The sequence below is a fragment of the Caretta caretta genome, chromosome 6 (assembly GCF_965140235.1).
Source record: "Caretta caretta isolate rCarCar2 chromosome 6, rCarCar1.hap1, whole genome shotgun sequence".
Lineage (NCBI taxonomy): Eukaryota > Metazoa > Chordata > Testudines > Cheloniidae > Caretta > Caretta caretta.
The window spans coordinates 177,442-198,834 of NC_134211.1; the positions used below are offsets into that span (position 1 = coordinate 177,442).

Below are 21,393 nucleotides of genomic sequence, written 5' to 3' on the forward strand. Positions count from 1 at the left end.
CTGCCCATCTGGCTGGTCCTCCAACGTTGCCTCCTGCTGCAAGGGTCAGGTACCATGAGGGGGCTGATTTCAGGGGATCCTGAGGGGGAGGTGGGTGGTGTGGGGAGAGCAGGCCAGGGATGGGGAGTGGGGGAGGTTCCTGGGGAGGGGGGCAGCCTGGGGAACATGCCACGTGAGAAGGGGAGGGGTGCTCCTGGCAGCAGGGGGAGGGATGGGAGGTTGGGGAGAGACCCTGGCAGCAGAGTTGGGGGAACTGGGGAAGGGCAGGGTCAGGGAAGGTCTCCAGCAGCAGGGAGCCTGGGAAGGGGGGAGGGTTCCCAGCAGTGGGGGTCCAGAAATTGCGGGAGGGTCGCAGCCTCTCCTGCTCCGCTCTATGTCTCTCTCCTCCCGGCCAAGAGGTCTGGGTGTACCAGCCACCAGAGCAGAGGGCCTCACCGGGGGGCTCCATGCTCCTGAACTGCACCTTCTCCGCCACCCCAAAGGCCTCCAAGCTGGTGGTGACCTGGGTGCGGAGAGCACCCGGCGGCAGTGGGGAGGTGCAGATCTACCCCCCGTCCAGCCAGGTGACTGAGCTGCACGGCCGCATTGCCCTGGACTCGGGTCGCTTTCGGCACCAGCGGGACGTGTCCCTGCGCCTGGCCAACCTCACCCGGCACGACGCCGGGCTCTACCGCTGCTTCATCTGGACCTCGGCCACCAGCAGCCACGCCGGCAACGGGACCGAACTCAGCATCCTGGGGGAGGGGCCAGGTACCCCCCCATCCATGTGACCCCTGGGGGACAGGGGAGCCAGGACATGGAGGGAAGGGGGAAGGGCAGGGAGAGCAGGGGGAGGATGGAGGGAAGGAGAAAGGGGAGAGGGAGCATGGAGGAAAGGAGGGGGAGGAACGAAGGAGGGGAATGGATGATGGGGGACCTCTAGCAGCCCATTGTTGCCCCCTCTGCAGGAACCCACACATGCTCCCTTCTGTTCCCTCTCCAGGATCCGGGGTGCGGCACTGGGCAGCCTGTGGCCCCCTGGGTGTCGTGGCGGCCATCCTGCTGATCCTGCATGCCAGGGTGTGCCGGGAGTGACAGAGCCTGCGGCACCGTCGGAGGGACGTGAGGTCTGGGTCCCAGAGACAGGATGTGGCTGGGGACCCGTGCTCACGGTGAACCCTTGGGCTGGCAGGGAAGGACGGAGCCCCCTGACCCCTTTGATGGCTGGTCGGCCGCAGGGCACCATCCCCTCCGCTCTGGGGCCCTCTTGTCCTCAGGGTCCCCTGCCTTGTCCCCTTGCAGAGTTGGCTGGGGGACGGAGAGCAGTGGCCGTGGAGAGAACCCCCAGACAGTCCGCCGGCAGCCTGTGCCCTGGAAAGGAGAGGGGGCGCCCGAAGCTCCCAGCTCTGCGGCTGTGAGATGAAGGGCCCGGGACGTGCGGAGGCTCTTTGGGAGCCCAGGGGGCCCAGCAGCTCTCGCTCCCCCAGACGGGCACCACCTGAGCCATATTGAGCAGACAGTGCACAGGATCCACGGGGCGATGCCAGCCCCGGCGCAGCGATCCAGCCCCACCGCATGGTGCAGGGCCTGCAGCCAGCAGCTCTCGCCCCCACAAACCCCAGCCCCAGAGTGCAGCCTGGCCGCCCCATGTGGTCTGCAGCCTGCGGCTGAGCCTCTCTCTGCCGGGGGAACTGAAACACCAGCTGCCTCTGTAGGAATCGCTGCTCTGACCAGGCCCAGCTCAGGGCTGAAGTCGCTGCTGAGGGTGGCTGCAGAGAGCTGCTCTGCCCCTGCAGCCGGGGGACACGGCACGCCACAGCCGCAGCTCCCGCACTAGGGGGTGGACGGGAACTCTTTGTACCCTGGGCAGGGCTGGATTTCCAGTGAGGCCCAGGAGGCACGGGCCTAGGGGCGCGGGCGAACGTTGCCACGTCTGTGCTTTGCTAGCCCAGCTGGGCCATATTCCGCCGTCCGTTGCTGGGGGGTGTGACGAAGTGGGACTGTTCTTAATGTTTCCTCTGAATAGTGTGGGGTGCCTCAGTTTCCCCTAGGCAGTTCCTAAGTCTCTAGGGGGTGGGGTAAGGGTGTATGATCATTGCAGAGCCCTAGAGGGCAGGTGTGTGCAGGAGTCTGGACACTGAGAATGGCCGACACCCTGTTTCCTGGCAACTGATGGCCTGGGCCCTTCCCCCCTGCAAGGTGAGAGCTAAAGGGTTGGAGAACAAAGGAATCTGGTGACCTCCTGGCCCGGGAAAGGAACAAAGCCCAGAGGAGGGGGGCCTGGAGGGAGTTTCAGTTGGGGGCTGGCTGGGACAAGGAGTGAAGGGCAGACGTGGTTGTCTGGCTCCCTGCCCCCCAAAATGGACCCAGCTGAGGGGTCCTGTACTCTGCACCTGCAAGCTCTATTTTAGACCATGTTCCTGTCATCTAATAAACCTCTGTTTTACTGGCTGGCTGAGACTCATGTCTGACTGCGAAGTTGGGGTGCAGGACCCTCTGGCTTCCCCAGGAGCCCTGTCTGAGTGGACTCGCTGGGGGAAGCGCATGGAGGGGCAGAGGAGGCTGAATGCTCCAAGGTCAGACCCAGGAAGGTGGAAGCCGTGTGAGCTTTGTGTCCTGAAGATAGGCTGCTCACAGAAAGGAGACTTCCCCAGAGTCCTGACTGGCTTCATAGGGAGCAGTTCCAGAGCATCGCCCAGGGACCCCATGACAGGGGGACCAAAACTGGATGCAATACTCCAGATGTGGCCTCACCAGTGGCGAATAGAGGGGAATAATCATTTCCCTTGATCTGCTGGCAATGCTCCTTCTAATGTAGCCCGATATGCCATTAGCCTTCTTGGCAATGAGGGCACCCTGCTGACTCATATCCAGCTTCGCGTACACTGTAATCCCCAGGTCCTTTTCTGCAGAACTGCTGCCTAGCCAGTAAGTCCCCGGCCTGTAGCAGTGCATGGGATTCTTTCTTCCTAAGGGCAGGACTCTGCACTTGTCCTTGTTGAACCTCATCAGATTTCTTTTGGCCCAATCCTCCAATTTGTCTAGGTCACTCTGGACCCTATCCCTACCCCCCAGCGTATCTAACTCTCCCTGCAACTTAGTGTCATCTGTGAACTTGCTGAGGGTGCAATCCATCCCATCATACAGCTCATTGATGAAGATATTGAAAAAAACCAGCCCCAGGACTGACCCCTGGGGCACTCCGCTTGATACCAGCTGCCAACTAGACATGGAGCCGTTGATCACTATGTGATGAAGTGGGAATGTTCTGAATGTTTTCTCTGAATACTGTGTGTACCTTACTTTCCCTGTGTACTGCACCAATACTTAGGTGGTGGGAATTGGGTGTGTGATTTTGCTGAGGCCCTCAGGGCAGGTGAGACTGCCCAGCTATTTGCAGCTGTGTAACCTGAGACCCCGGAGGTGACACCTTTGTCCTGGGAAAAGAGCCAAAGGTCAGAGGAGGGGCTGGAGGGAGTTTCAGTTTAGAGCTGGCTGGGGACGTGGAGGGAGGCCCAGGCTGGGATCTGGGCTCCCTACCCCCCAAGATGGATCTGACTGAGGGGTCCTGTTCTCTGTACCTACAAGCTCTGTTTTAGACCGTGTTCCTGTCGTCTAATAAACCTTCTGTTCTACTGGCTGGCTGAGAGTCACGTCTGACTGCAGAGTTGGGGTGCAGGGCCCTTGGGCTTCCCCAGGACCCGCCTGGGCAGACTCACTGTGGGAAGTTGTGACGAAGTGGGACTGTTCTTAATGTTTCCTCTGAATAGTGTGGGGGTGCCTCAGTTTCCCCTAGGCAGTTCTTAAGTATCTAGGGGGTGGGGTAAGGGTGTATGATCATTGCAGAGCCCTAGAGGGCAGGTGTATGCAGGAGTCTGGACACAGAGAATGGCCGACACCCTGTTTCCTGGCAACTAATGGCCTGGGCCCTTCCCCCCCTGCAAGGTGAGAGCTGAAGGGTTGGAGAACAAAGGAATCAGGTGACCTCCTGGCCCGGGAAAGGAACAAAGCCCAGAGGAGGAGGGGCTGGAGGGGTTTTCAGTTTGGGGCTGGCTGGGACATGGAGTGAAGTGCAGACGTGGTTGTCTGGCTCACTACCCCCCAGAATGGACCCAGCTGAGGGGTCCCGTTCTCTGCACCTGCAAGCTCTGTTTTAGACCATGTTCCTGTCGTCTAATAAACCTTCTGTTTTACTGGCTGGCTGAGAGTCACGTCTGACTGCGAAGTTGGGGGGCAGGACCCTCTGGCTTCCCCAGGAGCCCCGCCTGAGCGGACTCGCTGGGGGAAAGCGCACGGAGGGGCAGAGGATGCTGAATGCTCTGAGGTCAGACCCAGGAAGGTGGAAGCTGTGTGAGCTGTGTGTCCTGAAGACAGGCTGCTCACAGAAAGGCGACTACCCCAGAGTCCTGACTGGCTTCATGGGGAGCAGTTCCAGAGCATCGCCCAGGGACTCCGTGACAACTGGTGGCAGCGGTGGGATGTACTGCACCCCGTGGATGGCGCTTCCTGCAGTAAGTGACTGGGGAGCAGTAACACGAAGGGGGATTGCCGAGGACCAGGCCTGCTGAAGGCTCAGAGAGGAGCGGTTTCGGGGGGCGGTTAACCCCTGGGAGTGTGTGACCAGCTAGAAGGACTGTGCAGTAACAGGGTTCCCCTGGGGATTGCAGCGAGCAGTCCAAGGGGCGGAGGAGTCTGCAGCTCGACCCTGGCAAAGAGGTGGTGACCTCGAGAAGGGCTGGCACACTAGGGGTTCTCCCTGGAAACCGTGGGGAGCCTGTGAGTCCACAACAACTTGGGAGGAGCGGAGTGATGGCCTGTCACCGTCTCCTTAAGAAGGACATTGTAAGCCTGTGCAAAAAGAGAGGGTTGAGCATTGGAAAGTTCACCAAAGCAGAGTTAATCGTGCAGCTGGAGGAGGATGACCGCTCTAAGGAACAGATTCCTGACCCCAACTGGGGCTATAGCAGGATCTGGGAGCAGCTGAAGCGGGAGCCAGGCATCGCCAAGACTCCTGTCCCCGACCAGACGGGGGTCTTCACGATCGGGTTCCCCATCGGGGGATCAAGACGGACGGGAGTGGAGCTGAGTCCGAGAGAGCAAGAGGACTGTGAGAGACAGCGAGAGCCTGAGAAAGACCTGCAGAAGCAGCAGCAGCATGAACTGGCGGTGGTGGGGTGGAGAGGCCTAGGGGACCTCCCCGGGGTGAGTGGGGATAGATCCCGGGGGGCCAGTTCCGCAGGGAACCTCGAGAGTAAATTGCTGCCCCTGGTTAAGGAGGGGGGGGGTGTGGATGCCCACCTCACTGCCTTTGAGCAGGCTGGCGATTTGAACCAAGGGGGCCCTGCGGAAAAGCCCCGGTGTCTAGCTCCCTTGCTGGGTCCCAAGGCCACAGACTCCGTCAGCCAGGTGGTTGGGGATGTGGACAGGCTCCCACTCCTGACCCCAACCTATATGTCTGTGTGGAGTTTCCTGGGGCCAGGCCCCCCGGACCTCCAGTGGGAGCAGAAGGTGATGGTCAATGGGGAGACATTCTTGGGGTGGCCAAAGGGCATGGGCTGCATAAACCTTCCCACATGCGGCCTGCGAGTGCTATCGACCACCCTGACCTAAGGGAGGGCGTGAAACTGGAAGGGCCTGGTGTAACTCCTACCAAGGAATGGGAGAGATGCTGGGGCATCCATGGGAACGTTGGTGGCTTCGAACTTCCCCAGGTCACCGGCTAAAGTGACCCCGCTCAGTTCGATCTCGAAGGGGGGAGAGATGTGACGAAGTGGGACTGTTCTTAATGTTTCCTCTGAATAGTGTGGGGGTGCCTCAGTTTCCCCTAGGCAGTTCTTAAGTATCTAGGGGGTGGGGTAAGGGTGTATGATCATTGCAGAGCCCTAGAGGGCAGGTGTATGCAGGAGTCTGGACACAGAGAATGGCCGACACCCTGTTTCCTGGCAACTAATGGCCTGGGCCCTTCCCCCCCTGCAAGGTGAGAGCTGAAGGGTTGGAGAACAAAGGAATCAGGTGACCTCCTGGCCCGGGAAAGGAACAAAGCCCAGAGGAGGAGGGGCTGGAGGGGTTTTCAGTTTGGGGCTGGCTGGGACATGGAGTGAAGTGCAGACGTGGTTGTCTGGCTCACTACCCCCCAGAATGGACCCAGCTGAGGGGTCCCGTTCTCTGCACCTGCAAGCTCTGTTTTAGACCATGTTCCTGTCGTCTAATAAACCTTCTGTTTTACTGGCTGGCTGAGAGTCACGTCTGACTGCGAAGTTGGGGGGCAGGACCCTCTGGCTTCCCCAGGAGCCCCGCCTGAGCGGACTCGCTGGGGGAAGCGCCTGGAGGGGCAGAGGATGCTGAATGCTCTGAGGTCAGACCCAGGAAGGTGGAAGCTGTGTGAGCTGTGTGTCCTGAAGACAGGCTGCTCACAGAAAGGCGACTACCCCAGAGTCCTGACTGGCTTCATGGGGAGCAGTTCCAGAGCATCGCCCAGGGACTCCGTGACAGAAGTGCACAGAGGGGCAGAGGATGCTGAATGCTCTGGGGTCAGACCCAGGAAGGTGGAAGCCATGTGAGCTTCTTGCCCTGGAGACTGTCTGCTCAGAGAGAGGAGGCTCCCCAAGAGTCCTGACTGGCTTTGTATGGAGTAGTTTCAGAGCATCGCCCGGGGACTCCATGACACACTACCCGTTGAGCCCGACAATCTAGCCAGCTTTCTGTCCACTTTATAGTCCATTCATCCAGCCCATACTTCTTTAACTTGCTGGCAAGAATTCTGTGGAAGATCGTATCTAAAGCTTTGCTAAGGTCAAGATATATCACATCCACTGCTGTCCCCTCATCCACAGGGCCAGTTATCTCCTCATAGAAGGCAATTACATTAGTCGGGCATGATTTGCCCTTGGTGAATCCATGTTGACTGTTCCTGATCCCCTTCCTTTCCCTCAAGTGCTTCAAAATGGGTTCCTTGAGGACCTGCTCCATGATTTTGCTGGCTTCTGCCCGGCCTCAGCCACTGAGTCTTCCCTGAGCCCGTGTGAACGACCCAGAGTGAGACAGGAGCTGAGGGAAATGTGGGAGAATCCCAGCGAGCATGGGGGAGGATGGGGCCTGAGAGCCCAGACACAGGTGGGGGGGGCTGCACCCGGCATTTAACCTGACATTTATTCAGTGCCCATCATTGGAGCTGTCACCTCCCACAGCCAGCCCCCGTCTCCCTGCCTAACTCTCTCCCCACCTCCTCTCCAGATTCCCAGCTGGTCCTGTCCGTTGGCCCCTCCCCGGTGAGGGCTGTGCTGGGCTCCGACATCCAGCTGCCCTGCACCTTCACCATCAGGGCCCAGGCCATCAGTTGCCAGGAAACAGGGCGTTGGCCATTCTCTGTGTCCAGACTCCTGCACACACATGCCCTCTAGGGCTCTGCAATGATCATACACCCTTACTCCACCCCCTAGATACTTAAGAACTGCCTAAGGGAAACTGAGGCACCTCCACACTATTCAGAGGAAACATTAAGAACAGTCCCACTTCATCACAGGGGGCTGCTGATGGGTGCTCAACATCCACCATTTTTTTCCGTGAGGGCTGCAGCCCCAGAGCCCCCTCGGAGTTGGCGCCTATGTGCCCAGCACGTGGCCTGGCAGCCTGAGAGCTCTCTGCCCCGAGGCATAACACAGGCCTTGCTGACTCATGAGGTGTAGTCCCCGGCTCCGGTCTGTCCCCATCCGCCCCTTCCCCATCGGGGCCTGACTCAGTTCTCTGGGGAGACACGTTCCAGGTCTCCCCCTTACCAGCCCCTGCTCTCACTGACGCTCCTGCTGTCTCCCTGCAGCCCAGCCACAGGTGTCCGAGATCCAGGTGTTACCGCACTGGGAGCCCCGGGAGGAGGTGCCGTTTTCTGTCCAGATGCAGAACTTTTACCCCAGGGAGATTCACCGGATCCAGTGGAGCTGGGACGGGGCAGGGAGCGGGAGAGACGAGACCCCAGAAGTCAGCCAGAACCCGGATCTCACATTCAGCGCTACCAGCGTCTGGAGAATCCCCAGCCGGGGACTGAACCGTCCGGAGCTCAGAGTCCGAGTGTCCATTCAGCAAAGCCCCCGAGAGCCCCCGATCGAGAGAGAGATCAGAGCCGGGGACACAGGTGATGGGGGCTCCTTGGGGTCGGACGGGGAATGAGCAGGAATTGCTGCCCCCACAGGGTCCCTGAGGCATGAATGAGGTTTGGGAGCTAATATTCCTCGTCCCCCTTTCCGGCTGGAGACGCCGATGGGTCGGGGTGTAACAGAGTCACACCCGGGGGTGATTTTATGGGGTAACAGCCCCACGGAGGGGTCAGATCTCTCCTGCCTGAAGGGAGGGGGAAGCAGCCCTCACCAGGCCCCCCTCTCCCCCTTGCGGGGCCTGTAACTGTCTCTGGATGTTTCATTCCCCAGGTTTCCTGCGGCCCCCGGAGGTGTCGGAAATCTCCCAACCCGAGTCAGTGACGGCGGGGGAGGAAATCACCCTGAGCTGCCGCATGGCGGGGCATTTCCCTGGGGTGCTGTGTGTGACCTGGCTCAGGAGGAACAGGGGGGCTGGGGCGGCTGTTCGTATACTGAACTCAGCTGAGTACAGAATCGAGCCCGGAGCTCCCCACACACAGGACGGGAAAAGCTTCCAGCAGGAGACGAGACTCCGCTTCACCCCCTCGGTGCAGAGAGACCAGGGGGCAGAGTACGTCTGCCGGGTGGGACACGTCATCCTACGGACCCCAGTGGAGAGACGCAGCAGGGAACTGCAGGTCACAGGTCTGATCTTTCGTCTTGAAAAGCCTGCAACTCGTACAGGATGTTAGGAATTTCCCAACTGGAGCAGGCCAGGGCCCCTCTAGCGCAGCACCTCCCCCTTGACAGCGGCCAGGGCAGCTGCCCCAGAGGACAGGACAAACCCCTGCCGTCGGGGGCTACAGCCTAACGCAGGTGGTTACCCCAGCTGGTGGGGACTCAACATGGTGTGTTGCACACACGCACCCCTTGTGAGAGCGCTTCCTGGCTGCACCTTTCCTGGCTGTTGTGTGGGTGACCCACTTCCCTGGGCCCCGTGTGCTTTAAGCCTCCAGAGTCTGACCAGAGTCCAGCCACAGCCCAGGGCTTGGGCTCTCTTTGCCTACTTGTGGGGTGCAGATCCTCTGCCTTGCACCCCCCCCCCCGAGAGCTCTGACCCTGTGCTCTCGCCGCCTAGCCCCAGGATCAGTGATGCCCCCCCAAACCCCACTTCCTCCCCCTGTATCTCAAACACACCGTCGCCAGAACTCCCGCTGGGTGGGCGCTCTGGGGTTACAGTTTCCCTCTTAAGCAGCATAACAGGGCGACTTGCCTTGGGCTGGGGGGGAAGCTCTCCAGGCAGGGAGCCTGGCAGAGACCCTGGCCAAGAAGCAGGGCAGAGTCTGACAGACACACCCTTGGGGAGGAGGGGGCTGGGCCCAGCTGAGAGGGGTATAAAGACTGTAGGAGTTTGTGCTTTGTTTTTCAAATACTTTGGGCTGCTGGGGGAGAGACTGACCTGGGGTTGGGGCTGAGGGGCCTGGAAGACTAAATAAATGGGATCCCTTGTGGGGTTTGTTTGAACTTCTATTTGAACTGGGTGAGTTCTTAAAGGGGCCCCGAACAGGGGGAAACTGAGGCAGGAGATGCAGCGTGACTCCTGGCCACGCGGGGACACCCAGGAGACAGCTGTCCCCACTCCAAGGGACAAGCGATAGTGAAAGCCAGGGCACACAGATTTGCACACTCCATATTTAGCAGCGTGAGAAACACAGATCTAGACCAAAGCAATAAACCGTACATGTGTTTCCCTGCCTCAGTTTCCTCACCACTCTGGAGCATTCCTTGGGCTGGAGTCAGAGTCCTCTGGGGGCATGTGGGATGGTTTTTCTTCTGAATCCTGGAGTCTTCTCTAGCCCCACAAGCCGTCTCTGGCCCTAGCTGGTCTATGCCCATCCTCTTTCCTGCTCAAAGCTGCCTCTTCCTGTCCCAGTGAGTCTCCTGAGTTTTTACATCCCATCAAAAACCCCTGGTTCCTTTGTTTTCCTGCTGGTGATTTCCCACTCTCTCCACTTCCCCAGCCCCCTGAAGAGAGGTAGGATGAAAGTGGCTCTTCTAGGCTTGAGCGTACCTTAGGGAAGGGCTGGAAGGACTGACGCAGACCAGAGCCCTTGGGGAGGTGGGGAGGAGGGGTGATGCCTGGTAAGTTGATTAGCCCGGGTGTAGATACTTTGGTTGTTTTAATGTGTTTTCTCTCGAATGCTTTTACCTCCAGAATAAAGGGGCCGGCGTAGAAGGGCTGGGTGGTACCTGGCCTGCACCGGTTACCGTCTCTGAGGAGAAAAGCAAAGCAGAGCCGCTGGTGGCCAGGCGGTCCGACTCTCCTGGGGAGCTCACGGCGTAGGCAGGGTGCTGGGCAGCCTGGAAATACGCCGGTCAGGAGGGAGAGCCATGCAGATCCCCACCCAAGAGAGGTGACGGCTGAGAGCGGGTGCTGTTGCTGGACCACGATGCGGGACACAGGTGAACTGGGACGTACATGGTGGCTGGGCAGCCCACCTGGAGAAAAGTATAAACTCAGGGACACTGGCATCACCACGGCACCTCTCCTCCCCCGCCCGCTCACTGAAGGCAACAGGGTCGTTTGAAAGACAAAGAATCATTTGAACTGGGGGGGGGGGGGGGTCCTAACGGGAAAAGCTTTCCAGTTAGCACCGGCTGCTGTCGGTTTTTGGGGAAGAGAAACCTTATTGCTCCAAATTTGACTCAGCTGGATAAAGTTTAAAGAAATTAGACTGTGGTTTTATCTTTTATTTCTTTTTGTAACCAACTCTGAACTTCTATGCTTATACCACTTACAAGCCCTTAACATCTCTCTTTCTGCAGTTAATATTGTTATTTTAATGTTTTATCTCAGCCAGTGTGGTTTCCACTGAAGTTTGGGGAATTATTCTGGTTACAAACGCTGGTGGTGTGTATTCGTACCCTTTGATGGTATGATGAACTAATTAACGAGCTTACGCTGATCCAGGGGGGTCTGGAGCTGTGCAAGGGGCACATTCCTGGGGGGCCAGGCTGGGGCTGGGGGATGTGCGGGTGTCTCCCTCTACACCGTGCAGGAGGGGCCGGCAGAGCCTGTGTGTAACTGTCACGGAGTCCCTGGGCGATGCTCTGGAACTGCTCCCCATGAAGTCAGTCAGGACTCTGGGGCAGTCGCCTTTCTGTGAGCAGCCTGTCTTCAGGACACGCAGCTCACACAGCTTCCACCTTCCTGGGTCTGACCTCGGAGCATTCAGCATCCTCTGCCCCTCCGTGCGCTTCCCCCAGCGAGTCCGCTCAGGCGGGGCTCCTGGGGAAGCCAGAGGGTCCTGCACCCCAACTTCGCAGTCAGACGTGACTCTCAGCCAGCCAGTAAAACAGAAGGTTTATTAGACGACAGGAACATGGTCTAAAACAGAGCTTGCAGGTGCAGAGAACGGGACCCCTCAGCTGGGTCCATTTTGGGGGGCAGTGAGCCAGACAACCACGTCTGCACGTCACTCCATGTCCCAGCCAGCCCCAAACTGAAAACCCCCTCCAGCCCCTCCTCCTCTGGGCTTTGTTCCTTTCCCGGGCCAGGTGGTCACCTGATTCCTTTGTTCTCCAACCCTTCAGCTCTCACCTTGCAGGGGGGGAAGGTCCCAGGCCATCAGTTGCCAGGAAACAGGGTGTCGGCCATTCTCTGTGTCCAGACTCCTGCACACACCTGCCCTCTAGGGCTCTGCAATGATCATACACCCTTACTCCACCCCCTAGATACTTAAGAACTGCCTTGGGGAAACTGAGGCACCCCCACACTATTCAGAGGAAACATTAAGAACAGTCCCACTTCGTCACAGTAACTGTGCGGGTTGTATGGACACAGGCTAATGGCTGGGGGAGAGCCAGGGCTGGAGGGACTGCTGGTCACTGGCAGAGTCGTGGGAGAGGTGCCCTGGGCTAGAGAGTTAAGGGGGTACAGCAATTGCAAGTCCAGGTTGTACCCCAGGCCATATCACACCCCCTCTACCTCCATTTCCCCCTCTCAGTCCCACTTTAACCCCCTCCCCTCAGCCCTCACCCCAAAATACTTTCACCCCCCTTCTCATACAAGCCCACAGTCCTGTCTCCCCATGGCCCATCCCCTGCAAACCACCCACCCTGCCCCCTGGCCTGGCCTGGCCTGTTGTCCCCCAACGATCAACTCAGTTCCCATTTTTCCTCTGCCCCCACAACTCCCCCACCCCGAGCCCCGAACTGTCCGTGGACCCCGGGTGGGGCCTGGGCTGTAACATCCGCTCTGGCCTCACGCATCCTGCAGAGCTCTTCAGCGTCCCGTGCTCGGGGCCACCCCCGGCACTGAGCCCAGCGCTGTCCCCACGACAGGGGTGGTCCTGGCTTCTCCGGGCAGGATCCCCCTGAGGTCCCGGGGCGGGGCCTGGCTCCCATGGGCAGTGCGGGGTGACTGGCAACATGCTGGGAAGGGGCGTCTGTGAGGGGCCAGCTCTGGGGGACCCTCTCCAGCTGGGGCAGCATGTGGAGCGGGGCTGGGGGGACGCAGGCCTGTCCCTGGGAAGCAGGTCTGCTCTCCGTGGGGTGCATCGACCGGCCTTACACCGTGTTTCAACCCTGCAGCATCCGCACCCTGGCTCAGGGCCTCTCATCCCCCCTGGGGCGCTGGGCATGGGCTGGGCACACAGGGTAACTGGGCAGAGGCTTGTGGGGCTGGGGCCTGATCTAACTCTTCATCCCAGGCAGGGCTGGGGGCAGCCTGTGGCCCTGCCAGGCCCAGGGTGACCCCGCAGGCTCCGGTTCTGCCAAGGAACTGACCCAGCACAGCCAGAGCCCCGCCAGCCAGCACCACCCGCTGTGTGAAACGCGGGCAGCCGCCAGCGCCCGGCTCGGGGCCAGGCCCTATGGCTGCGCTGCCAACGGCTGGCCTGGGCCCACGCACCCACCACAGCTCAGACCACGCCGCCTTCTGCCACAGACACGGCCCAGCCAGCAGGCTCCAGCCAGGGCCAGGTCCTCCAGCCCTGACCGCACCACAACTGAGACGGCCCCTCCTGCCACGGGCCCAGCACCTCGGCCGCCCCGCCGGCCCCGGGCCAGTGCCCCAGCCACGGACACCCCAGCAGGCGCTGCCCTGCGACGGGTGATGCAGATGGTGCTGAGCTGCTGGAAACGGGACGGGACAGGCAGTTCAGAGGAAAGGCCAGAGCCAGCGCTGGACCAGCTGGCCAGCCAAGGGAGGCCGTGTGGCCACCGCTAGCTTGCTGGGGCAGCTGGGGAGAGCCGCATGTGACTGGAGAGAGGGAGCCATCACTCACACACCCTGATCTCCCTATGTCTGACGCAGGTCCCTGCCCCAGGCTGGAGCTGGCCACTGTAACTGAGGCTCCCTGGACTTGCTGGTCTGGGGGCTGCTCGCTCAGGGGCTAGGCAGGGGGAGGCCAGGGCTCTGGGCCGCCCTTCCTGGCAGCTGGCCCCATCACACTGCCCCAGTCTGGCCCCGGGGCTCGTGCTCAGGTGAATAAATCAGGCGCTCAGCGAGTCCCCGTGTCCTGTCAGTCGGTGTTCCCTGGGCCGGGTGTGATGCACCCGCCCGTCCCGCAGGCAATGGGAGCCGTGGCTGAGCTGCAGGGTCAGGAGAAGTTCTTCGTCTGGCCTTTGAGGAGACTCTGGTCTCTGCCACAGGGGCCCTGCTCTGTCTGGGCTTAGCGGTGCTGAGGGACCGGAGCTGGTCTCTGCCCCAGGGGATCCATACAACACCCTCCCAGCAGGAGATGGGCAAGGACGGCTTCCTGACACATCGGCGTGTCCCGGCAGAGAGGGATAGAAGGGAGCTGGGACCCACCTCCCAGGGTCTCTGGAGAAATCCCTTGTGCCTAGAAGAAAGGTGACAAATGAGAGGGGGATTTTCAATCCGTCTGATCAAAAGGCCACTGAGGCTCTCGGCCCATATGCAGCCAGGCTGCCCCAGGCTGTGAACTCCCCACAGACCATCTGGCATTAGGCAGCACCCCAGCTGCACCGCGACAAGCAAAGGAAGACGGGGCTTGCTGCAATGCCAACGCTCAGCCATTCAGCTGTCACACCGACAGCGGTGCTGTCTGCCACAGGAGTGTGGTTAGATGTTTGGCTGCGTGTGTGTGTTCTCCCTGTGTAGTGCCCCAGCTCTGCGCAGACAGTCAGCACAGCAGACCTCGAGCGAACCGCCCAATGACCACAAGATCCGTTAAGGGACGAAGGTGCCAGGCCAGGTTCATTGTCGACAAAACACGGTAATAGCACTTGGCAGACTCTACGAGGATACTAAGACGTATGCCCGTGACAATGGACGCAGCTCAGTGAATGGCAGGACTTTCCATTCCCCCCTTCAGCTGGACAAAGATACTCTCTCTGGGGTACATCTTTATACCCTGATACAAACAAGTTAGTACTGCCCCTGACATAGTTAGTTACTGCCCCCTGACGTGGCTAGTTATCACCCATCTCCTTGTACATGTTGGTTCGATCAAAACATCTTTATTACGTACTGTCATCCTGACCTTATCTTTTAGAAGGGGTCACTGTGTTCCTGTTATCCTTGGAGAATGTGTCTGTACCATCCTTTATATGGGGATGTTCTGGTACCACTTGGTACTGGGACATGCTGGTAACACACTTCTGGAAAGTCTTTGTGTGAGAACTCTGTGCCGAGCACTTCTCAGGAATGTTTCTGCAATATCAGCCCCGACGTTTGCTCACAGCCTCACTTTCGCCAACTTTGCTTTATGTCGGCAAAGCTTGGCCACTACTTTAGCTCAGGCCTCCTGCCAGGCCTCTAATACAAAGGCTTATATCTCAGGCTCTCTTCCTACCACAAGGAGCTCTGCAAAACTGCATAGGGGAAATCCCCCAAAGTGCCGGACAAAAGCGCCCGGCCGATGTCCTGCAAGGGCTGCCTCGGTGCCGTGATTTCCATCGGCTCTGAACAGGCTGCCCCGGGGGCAGATCCCCTCGCAGAGCGATTGTCGCAGGCTTGCTGAAGACTCGGGCAGTGTCGCAGACGAGGTATGTTCCGGCTGCGTGTTAAGGTTTCCTACAGCCCCAGGAGCTCGCGGCATTTGTGCTGATGACAGCTCAGACCCTGCAGCCCAGAGGCCAGGCGTGGTTGCGATAGCAAATCTCCCAGCCACAGACCCTACAGGGCCCTTGAATACTCACTGCAATGTTATTTCAGGGCACGGTGTTGCTGTCCACGAACTGCACACAGGAGCCCAGACCAAGAGCCTCGTCCGCACGCCACTGCCCGCCTCGCAGCCAAGCAGAAGCAGCCGCTAATTCAGGCCCCTGGCCGGGGAGGAACTGAAATAGCCGGTCAGAGGCAGCTCTGGGCTGCTCCCAGCTCTGTGGCTGCTTTCAGCTCCCAGCAGAGACAGGCCCAGCCAGACGCTCACCCTGCACCGCCTGTTACACCTCCGAGGTATGATGTGAAACTGACACGGCACCCCTGGGCTCCCCCCCGCCTCCCCCCGGGCGATGAACGGCTCAGTGCAGCCATGGCCCTGCGGATCGTACTGCTCCTGTGGCTGGGGAGCGCCGGTGAGTACAGAGCCCCCGGCTGCCCCACGCCCTGGGGTCTGGCCGCTCAGACACGTCTCTGGCCCCAGCACCGGGCCAACCCGCACGGCAGCCGGGACCTGAGTCTACAAGCTGGGACCCACCTGGCTCCCTGGGCGACCGCGGGGCAGGGGGATGAAATGACACCCCCCCATCCGCACCTGCTTGCCCTGTGCGGCCGGGGCTGAACCAGTGACTGGACTGGGAGTAGCCCTGACCCGTGGGGGGTAGCTGGGACCCAGGAAGGGGCTGGGGTTTGATGGGAGGGGCTGACTCTGGCAGCAGAGACCGCCCAGGGGAACTGCAGGCGCTGCCCAAACCCAGAGAGCCGCACGGGTCTGGGCTGGCGGGAACACGAGAAGCAGCCATTCGGGGGGGAGGGGGCATGGAGCAGTGGGGCAGGGCCAGGAACAGGGGGATGGGGGTGAGTAGAGGAGGCAGTGAGTGGGGGGCCGGGGAACAGGGGGTAGGGGAGGCAGTGAGGGGGTAGCGAGAGGGGGCAGTAAGTGGGGGTCAGGGAACAGGGGATTGTGGGGGCCATGGGGGGCAGTAAGGGGGTAGCGAGAAATGAATGGGGGGCAGAGAATAGGGGATTGTGAGGGCAGGGGAGGCAGTGTGTGGGGAGCAGGGAGGCAGTGGGGGGCCTGGGGCAGTGTTTGGGGAGCAGGGGGGCAGTGGGGGGAAGGGAGGCAGTCAGGGGGCCCGCAGTCGAGGGTTTCTCAGCCTAAGCTGTGCTCTGATCTGCCCTTCTTTGGGGGCTTTTCAGGCTCCCCAATGACAACCAGTTCCCGCGCCCCGAATGCAGCGTCTCCGAGCGTCAAGGCTCCCACAGAGACCAACAGGAGCCTGGAGCTGCCCCCTGGGGGCATCAGGGCAGGTAGGGGCGGTGTGTGATGTTTCTGTGTAGTACGAGCCCCTCCCCTCCAGCCCCTCTCCTCCTGCCCCTACACTAGGGCAGCCCAGGGCTGGGCAGCCACAGACCAGCCCATGGTCTCGCTCCAGAGCCGCAGGCTGGTGCCTGGATCCGCATTGAGTTTTAGCTGGGGTGTAACTGGGGGGTCCCAATTTGACAGGGCTCAGTGTGGGGCTGTTGTAGCCTCTCCCCCCCGGCACCGCCTCCCGACACCCCGTAGCTGTTTCCCCCTCCTGCCCACAGGCCTAGAGGGGAACTGACATAACCCTCTCCGGGGCATGAACCGACCAGCTATGGGGGGGGCACCGGGTTGCAGGGACATGGGCTCTTTCCCTCTAGGGGGCACCAGCTCTGATCCAGCCCCATGGTGGGGACTGGTGGGCCGGGGGTGGGGTTGGGGGGGAAATGGGATACGAGAACTCTCCCCATCCCCTCTAGGTAAGGTTGCCAGGCGTCCGGTTTTCCTCTCGGCAGCACAGAGGGGCTGGCAGGCTCCCTACCTGGCTCCGTGCGGTTCCCGGAAGCAGCCAGCATGGTCCTCCAGCTCCCAGGTGCAGGCCGCAGGGGCTCCCATGGGGGCCCACACACTGCCCCACCCCAAGCACCGGCTCCGCAGCTCCCATTAGTCAGGAACTGCGGCCAATGGGAGCTGCAGGGGTGGCACCTGTGGGCTGGGGCAGCACATGGAGCCTCCTGGCTGCATCTCTGCCTAGGAGCCGGTGGGTCGTGACAATGCTTGCCAGGAACTGCCTCAGGTCAGCGCTGCCTGAAGCCCAAACCCCAAACCCCTGCCCCAGCCCAGAGCTCCCTCCAACACCCCAACCCCCTACCCCAGGCCAGAGATGCCTCCCGCACCCCATTCCCCTGCCCCAGCCCAGCGCCCCCTCCCACACCCCGACCCCCTGGGACCCATCCCCTAGCCTGGAGCTCCCTCCCACATCCCAACCCCCTGCCCCAGCCCAGTGACAGTGAATGAGGGTGCGGGAGAGCGGACAGAGGAAACGGGATGAAGTGAGCGGGGGTGGGGGCCTCAGAGAAGGGGTGGGGCGGGACCTCGGTGAAGGGGTGGGGCAGGGGCAGGGCCTCAGAGAAGGGGCAGGGCAGGGGCATTCAGTTTTCTGTGATTAGAAAAATGGCAATCCTACCCCTGGGGGGTACCAGCTCTGATCCAGCCCCAGGGCACGGACTGGCTGGCTCGGGAAGGGGAGAGGGTGGGGGTGGCAATAGCACATGGGGCCTTTCCATTCTTGGGGAAGCCAGCTCCCACCCAGCTCCAGGGCAGGGGGCTGGTGGGCTGTGGAGGGAATGGGAAACGGGCCCTTTCCCCCCCCAGGACCCTGGATCTGTGTCCTGCTTCCCCCACAGCCGGCGCTTTCCCTGTCTCCACCGACCCCTCCCCGGTGACGGCGCTCCTGGGCTCCGACGTGCTCCTGACATGCAGCTTCCCTGTGGCCCTGCGCGGGGCGGGCGAAGGGGACGGGCAGCTGCGGGTAACCTGGTACTTCCAGGGCCAGGCGCTGATGGAGCTGGACGGCATCGCGGTCACCACGAGGAAGGGGGCAGAGCTCTTTGCCCCGGAGCTGCCCAGGGGCAACGCTTCGCTCCTCCTGCCCCACATCACGCTGGCCGAGCAGGGCCCCTACCGCTGCTCCGTACGCTACGGGGGGCAGCGCGGAGAGGGCACCGTCCGCTTACGGGTGGCAGGTAGAGTCACGGCCTGGCCTCGCCCCGTGCTCCCGGCCAGGCAGGGCTGCGGCACTGGGCCCCTGACGAGCTCCGCCCCGGCCCGGCTTCGGAGCCGCATTCTCTGGGGGGGGGGCGAGTGAGGCGCTCGGGGGGGCGGATGAGCCGGGGGGCTTTTGCAGAAGGGACGGGGCGGGTTTGGGGCTGCCAGTGCTGGCTGGCGGGAAAGCCTGTGACGGAGCCGACACCCCAGGCTGCCCTGGACGGGGAGCAGGGACGGGCACCGCGGGGGGCACTGGGCACCTGGAGAGCTGTTCCCAGCTGGTGCAGCTGGGACCTTCCACCCCAGCCGCTTCCCCTGCGACCCCCTCTCCCTGCAGAGCTTCCCCTGCCCGGCTCTCTGGATCCCCGTCTCTGTCTCCCCCAGCGCTGCCGCGGGTCGAGGTGCCCAGCCCCGTGGTGCAGAGGGAGGAGGACAGCGCCCTGGTGTGCTGCGTGCGGGGGTTTTACCCCCAGGACATCGCAGTGTCCTGGCTCCGGGACGGGCAGGAGCTAAACGCCTCCTTCGTCTCTGCCGCGCACCGGGGGCACCGGGACGAGACCTTCAGCCTGGTGAGCGTCTACAGCTTCACACCCACGGAGCAGGATCTGGGGGCGCTCTTCTCCTGCCGGGCACGGCACCCCGCGCTGAACCAGTCCCGCCAGGCCGACTTCCGGATCACCTTCAGGGGTGAGGCCTCAGCCCGTCTGCGCCGTCCAGGGCGGGAGGATCCCCACGATCTGTCCCCCAGCCCTGGGGCTCCCGGACTTTCCTTTGGGCTCACAAACCCCCCAGCTCTGGGGCTCCTGGCCCTTACCACGGAAAGGGGATCCCCCTGGCTCAAGAGACCCCCCCCAGCACCGGGGTTAATTCTATGCTCCAACCAGAACCCCGTATCATTTCACCCTGTATCATTTCATTTGTATCATTTCACCCCGTTATTCCTGGATCTCCCCTGCACTATCTTTCCCTCCCCGCCCCCATCAGGAGCACCCCACGTCAGAACCACCCTTCCCCCCGCCCATGCCCATGTGCAGAGTTAGAGTCACTGACCCCCGTGATTTCCCCCTGCCGGATCCTGTCGGGGTCTCTGTGCTCCCCTGTAAATAATCGACTCACGGCTGGGGCGTCCCAGCGTGGCTGGATGTGGTGTATCGGGCTCGCCTCGGCCAGTGCCCCCTGCCAGCTGTCGCTCTGGCTCTGCCGCGGTCTCTCTTCTCCTGACCCCGTTCTCCGGAAAATTCACGTTTTACTGCTGCCCCTGCTAGGGTAACCAAAGGCCAACGAGTAACAGCCCAATGTCCTGACAACAGGGCTCAGGCTGACTCGGGGGCCCTGGACCTCACACCCTGCTCTGCAGGCACTCGCTCCTCTTCATCCCCTGCTCAGGGCCCCACGCCACCCTACAGGGGCTGGCCGGGGAACCCCGGCCCGCTCAGGGCCCCACGCCACCCTATAGGGGCTGGCCGGGGAACCCAGGCCTGCTCAGGGCCCCACAGTGCCCAGTAACCCCCCAAAACACAAACCAACCTCTGCCCTCCTGGAGCTGGACCTTCCCCCACAGCCTGTTCCTCCATTGGACCCTCCCTCCCCGGAGGGCCAGATCCTGCCTTTACCTCTCCACTGGGGCTTATTCCCCCGGCGGCTGCTCCGTGGGCCTCCTGGTCTCTTATTGACTTTGCTTCTTGGGAGAGGAGCCCAGAGCCACCCCCAAACTCTCGAATCCCGGGTTCCTCCCGCAGCCCCTTCTGCTCCACACTTCCTGCCTCCATAGGACCCGGCCCCTCTCCCCTCAAACTCAGCTTCAGCTGGGCCAGCCCTCCGCCAGGTGCAGCCAGGTGGGTAACGGGCCTCTCCAGCCACATTAACCCTTTCAGAGCCAGGATGGGGCATGTACCCCATCATGACCCCCTCCGGCCCCCATTCTGGTGCCGGGGGTAACACCCACTGGGCTCCCGTTAGCAGGCACGTCCCCGGTGAATCTCCCGTAATGTCCACGGGCTGGGCGGGGGAACCCCCAGGCATTTCGGCGGTGAGTTCAATCCTTGAGGGGGCCATTTAGGAATCTGGGGCAAAAATTGGGGATTGGTCCTGCTTTGAGCAGGGGGTTGGACTAGATGACCTCCCGAGGTCCCTTCCAGCCCTGATATTCTATGATTCTATGATTTCCCCAGGGGCTGGGCTCAGCTCCCTGGCTAGGCAGCAGGTCACAGGGACCATGGCAGGAGCAGGGAGGGGCAGAGGTGAGGGCGTCTCTCTCTCACCTGCTCCCTTTGCCAGGGCCGGAGGAGCAGCGCGGCCTCCTGGAGCCGGGCCTGAGGATCCTGCTGTGGACGCTGCGAGGGGCTCTCCTGCTGGCCATGGCGCTGGGGGGCTGGAGCTGTTACTGCTCTGGGAGGAGGCATGGGCAGGTAAGGGCTAAGGGCAGAGGCCCCGACCAGCAAGCACAGCATCGGTACTGGCATGGCCCTGCTGGGACGCCAGCCCTTAGTCTGGTGACATGAGCTCTAGGCAGGAAGCCAGGTCCTTGGGGAGGGAGACGCTTCCCCGCGGCTGCATCTCCCCTGTGGGGTAACTGGTCCGAGGGACCTGCCAGAGCTCTGCCCACCCAGCGCTGCCGGTGACCGTGTCCCCCTCTGCCCCGAGCTCTAAGTCTCTCCTTGTTGCCGGCACAGGTGCGGGAGTGGATCTGGACCCCCCGACGCTGGAGATCACCGTGGGGCGCAGCCAGAGGAAGCGGCAGAGGGACAGGCGGGGCCGTCCCTGCTGAGCGGCTAGAGAAGGGGATCCCAGTGAGCACGGCCCATGGGGCTGCCTGTGCATCGCGCCTCGTTCTCACCGGGGGCCCCCGGCTGAACTGCTGATGGGTCCATCCCTGCGTCTGTCAGTCCTGTCTCCCCAGCGAGGTCTCAGCAGCATCCCCGCTCCCCAAGATCTGGGTGTCAATAAAAGCTGCCCATCCCCCTTCCTGTGCGGCAGACACAAGACACCCCTGTATCTCCCTCTGGCGCTTTCATGCAAACCCTCAGATTCAGCCCCACAGGGCCTTGCTCCGACCCCTCACTCCTGAGTGTGGCTGGAATGTGGTTCCCCCCTCACTCTGGCCCCACACAAATGGCTGGCCAGTGCCCAGACCAGAGCAATAA

At 61.6% G+C, this 21,393-nt stretch overlaps 3 protein-coding genes across 4 annotated transcripts; all 3 read left to right on the plus strand.

The window, feature by feature from the left end:
• The first annotated feature begins 329 nt into the window (after positions 1 to 329).
• On the plus strand, positions 330 to 2,511 carry LOC142072432 (natural cytotoxicity triggering receptor 3-like). Its single transcript, XM_075129095.1, has 2 exons — positions 330 to 750; positions 983 to 2,511. Exons 1-2 carry the CDS (start codon positions 447 to 449, stop codon positions 1,072 to 1,074), a joined length of 396 nt encoding a protein of 131 aa, XP_074985196.1. The 5' UTR covers positions 330 to 446; the 3' UTR covers positions 1,075 to 2,511.
• Positions 2,512 to 7,737: 5,226 nt separating this feature from the next.
• LOC142072387 (uncharacterized) lies at positions 7,738 to 13,278 on the plus strand. The gene is made up of 3 exons (XM_075129041.1): positions 7,738 to 8,107; positions 8,400 to 8,753; positions 12,761 to 13,278. Exons 1-3 carry the CDS (start codon positions 7,870 to 7,872, stop codon positions 13,276 to 13,278), a joined length of 1,110 nt encoding a protein of 369 aa, XP_074985142.1. The 5' UTR covers positions 7,738 to 7,869.
• A 1,946-nt stretch (positions 13,279 to 15,224) lies between these two features.
• LOC125637963 (tapasin-related protein) lies at positions 15,225 to 21,393 on the plus strand. Of its 2 annotated transcripts, none has more exons than XM_048853065.2 (6): positions 15,225 to 15,593; positions 16,378 to 16,488; positions 17,890 to 18,228; positions 18,635 to 18,937; positions 20,528 to 20,658; positions 20,923 to 21,393. In XM_048853065.2, exons 1-6 carry the CDS (start codon positions 15,551 to 15,553, stop codon positions 21,109 to 21,111), a joined length of 1,116 nt encoding a protein of 371 aa, XP_048709022.2. In that variant the 5' UTR covers positions 15,225 to 15,550; the 3' UTR covers positions 21,112 to 21,393. The 2 variants fall into 2 exon arrangements, with proteins under 2 accessions (XP_048709022.2, XP_048709023.2); XM_048853066.2 differs by having other exon boundaries at positions 15,225 to 15,474.

What these genes read in the sequence shown, in the direction of transcription:
- LOC142072432 (XM_075129095.1), top strand. Translation starts at nt 447, where the DNA reads ATGCTCCTGAACTGCACCTTCTCCGCCACCCCAAAGGCCTCCAAGCTG. An exon ending in CATCCTGGGGGAGGGGCCAG is followed by an intron (nt 751 to 982) that starts GTACCCCCCCAT and finishes TTCCCTCTCCAG; the next exon opens with GATCCGGGGTGCGGCACTGG.
- LOC125637963 (XM_048853065.2), top strand. Translation starts at nt 15,551, where the DNA reads ATGGCCCTGCGGATCGTACTGCTCCTGTGGCTGGGGAGCGCCG. An exon ending in CCTGTGGCTGGGGAGCGCCG is followed by an intron (nt 15,594 to 16,377) that starts GTGAGTACAGAG and finishes GGGGCTTTTCAG; the next exon opens with GCTCCCCAATGACAACCAGT. An exon ending in CGTCCGCTTACGGGTGGCAG is followed by an intron (nt 18,229 to 18,634) that starts GTAGAGTCACGG and finishes TGTCTCCCCCAG; the next exon opens with CGCTGCCGCGGGTCGAGGTG.
- LOC142072387 (XM_075129041.1), top strand. Translation starts at nt 7,870, where the DNA reads ATGCAGAACTTTTACCCCAGGGAGATTCACCGGATCCAGTGGAGCTGG. An exon ending in GATCAGAGCCGGGGACACAG is followed by an intron (nt 8,108 to 8,399) that starts GTGATGGGGGCT and finishes TTCATTCCCCAG; the next exon opens with GTTTCCTGCGGCCCCCGGAG. An exon ending in CAGGGAACTGCAGGTCACAG is followed by an intron (nt 8,754 to 12,760) that starts GTCTGATCTTTC and finishes TCTTCATCCCAG; the next exon opens with GCAGGGCTGGGGGCAGCCTG.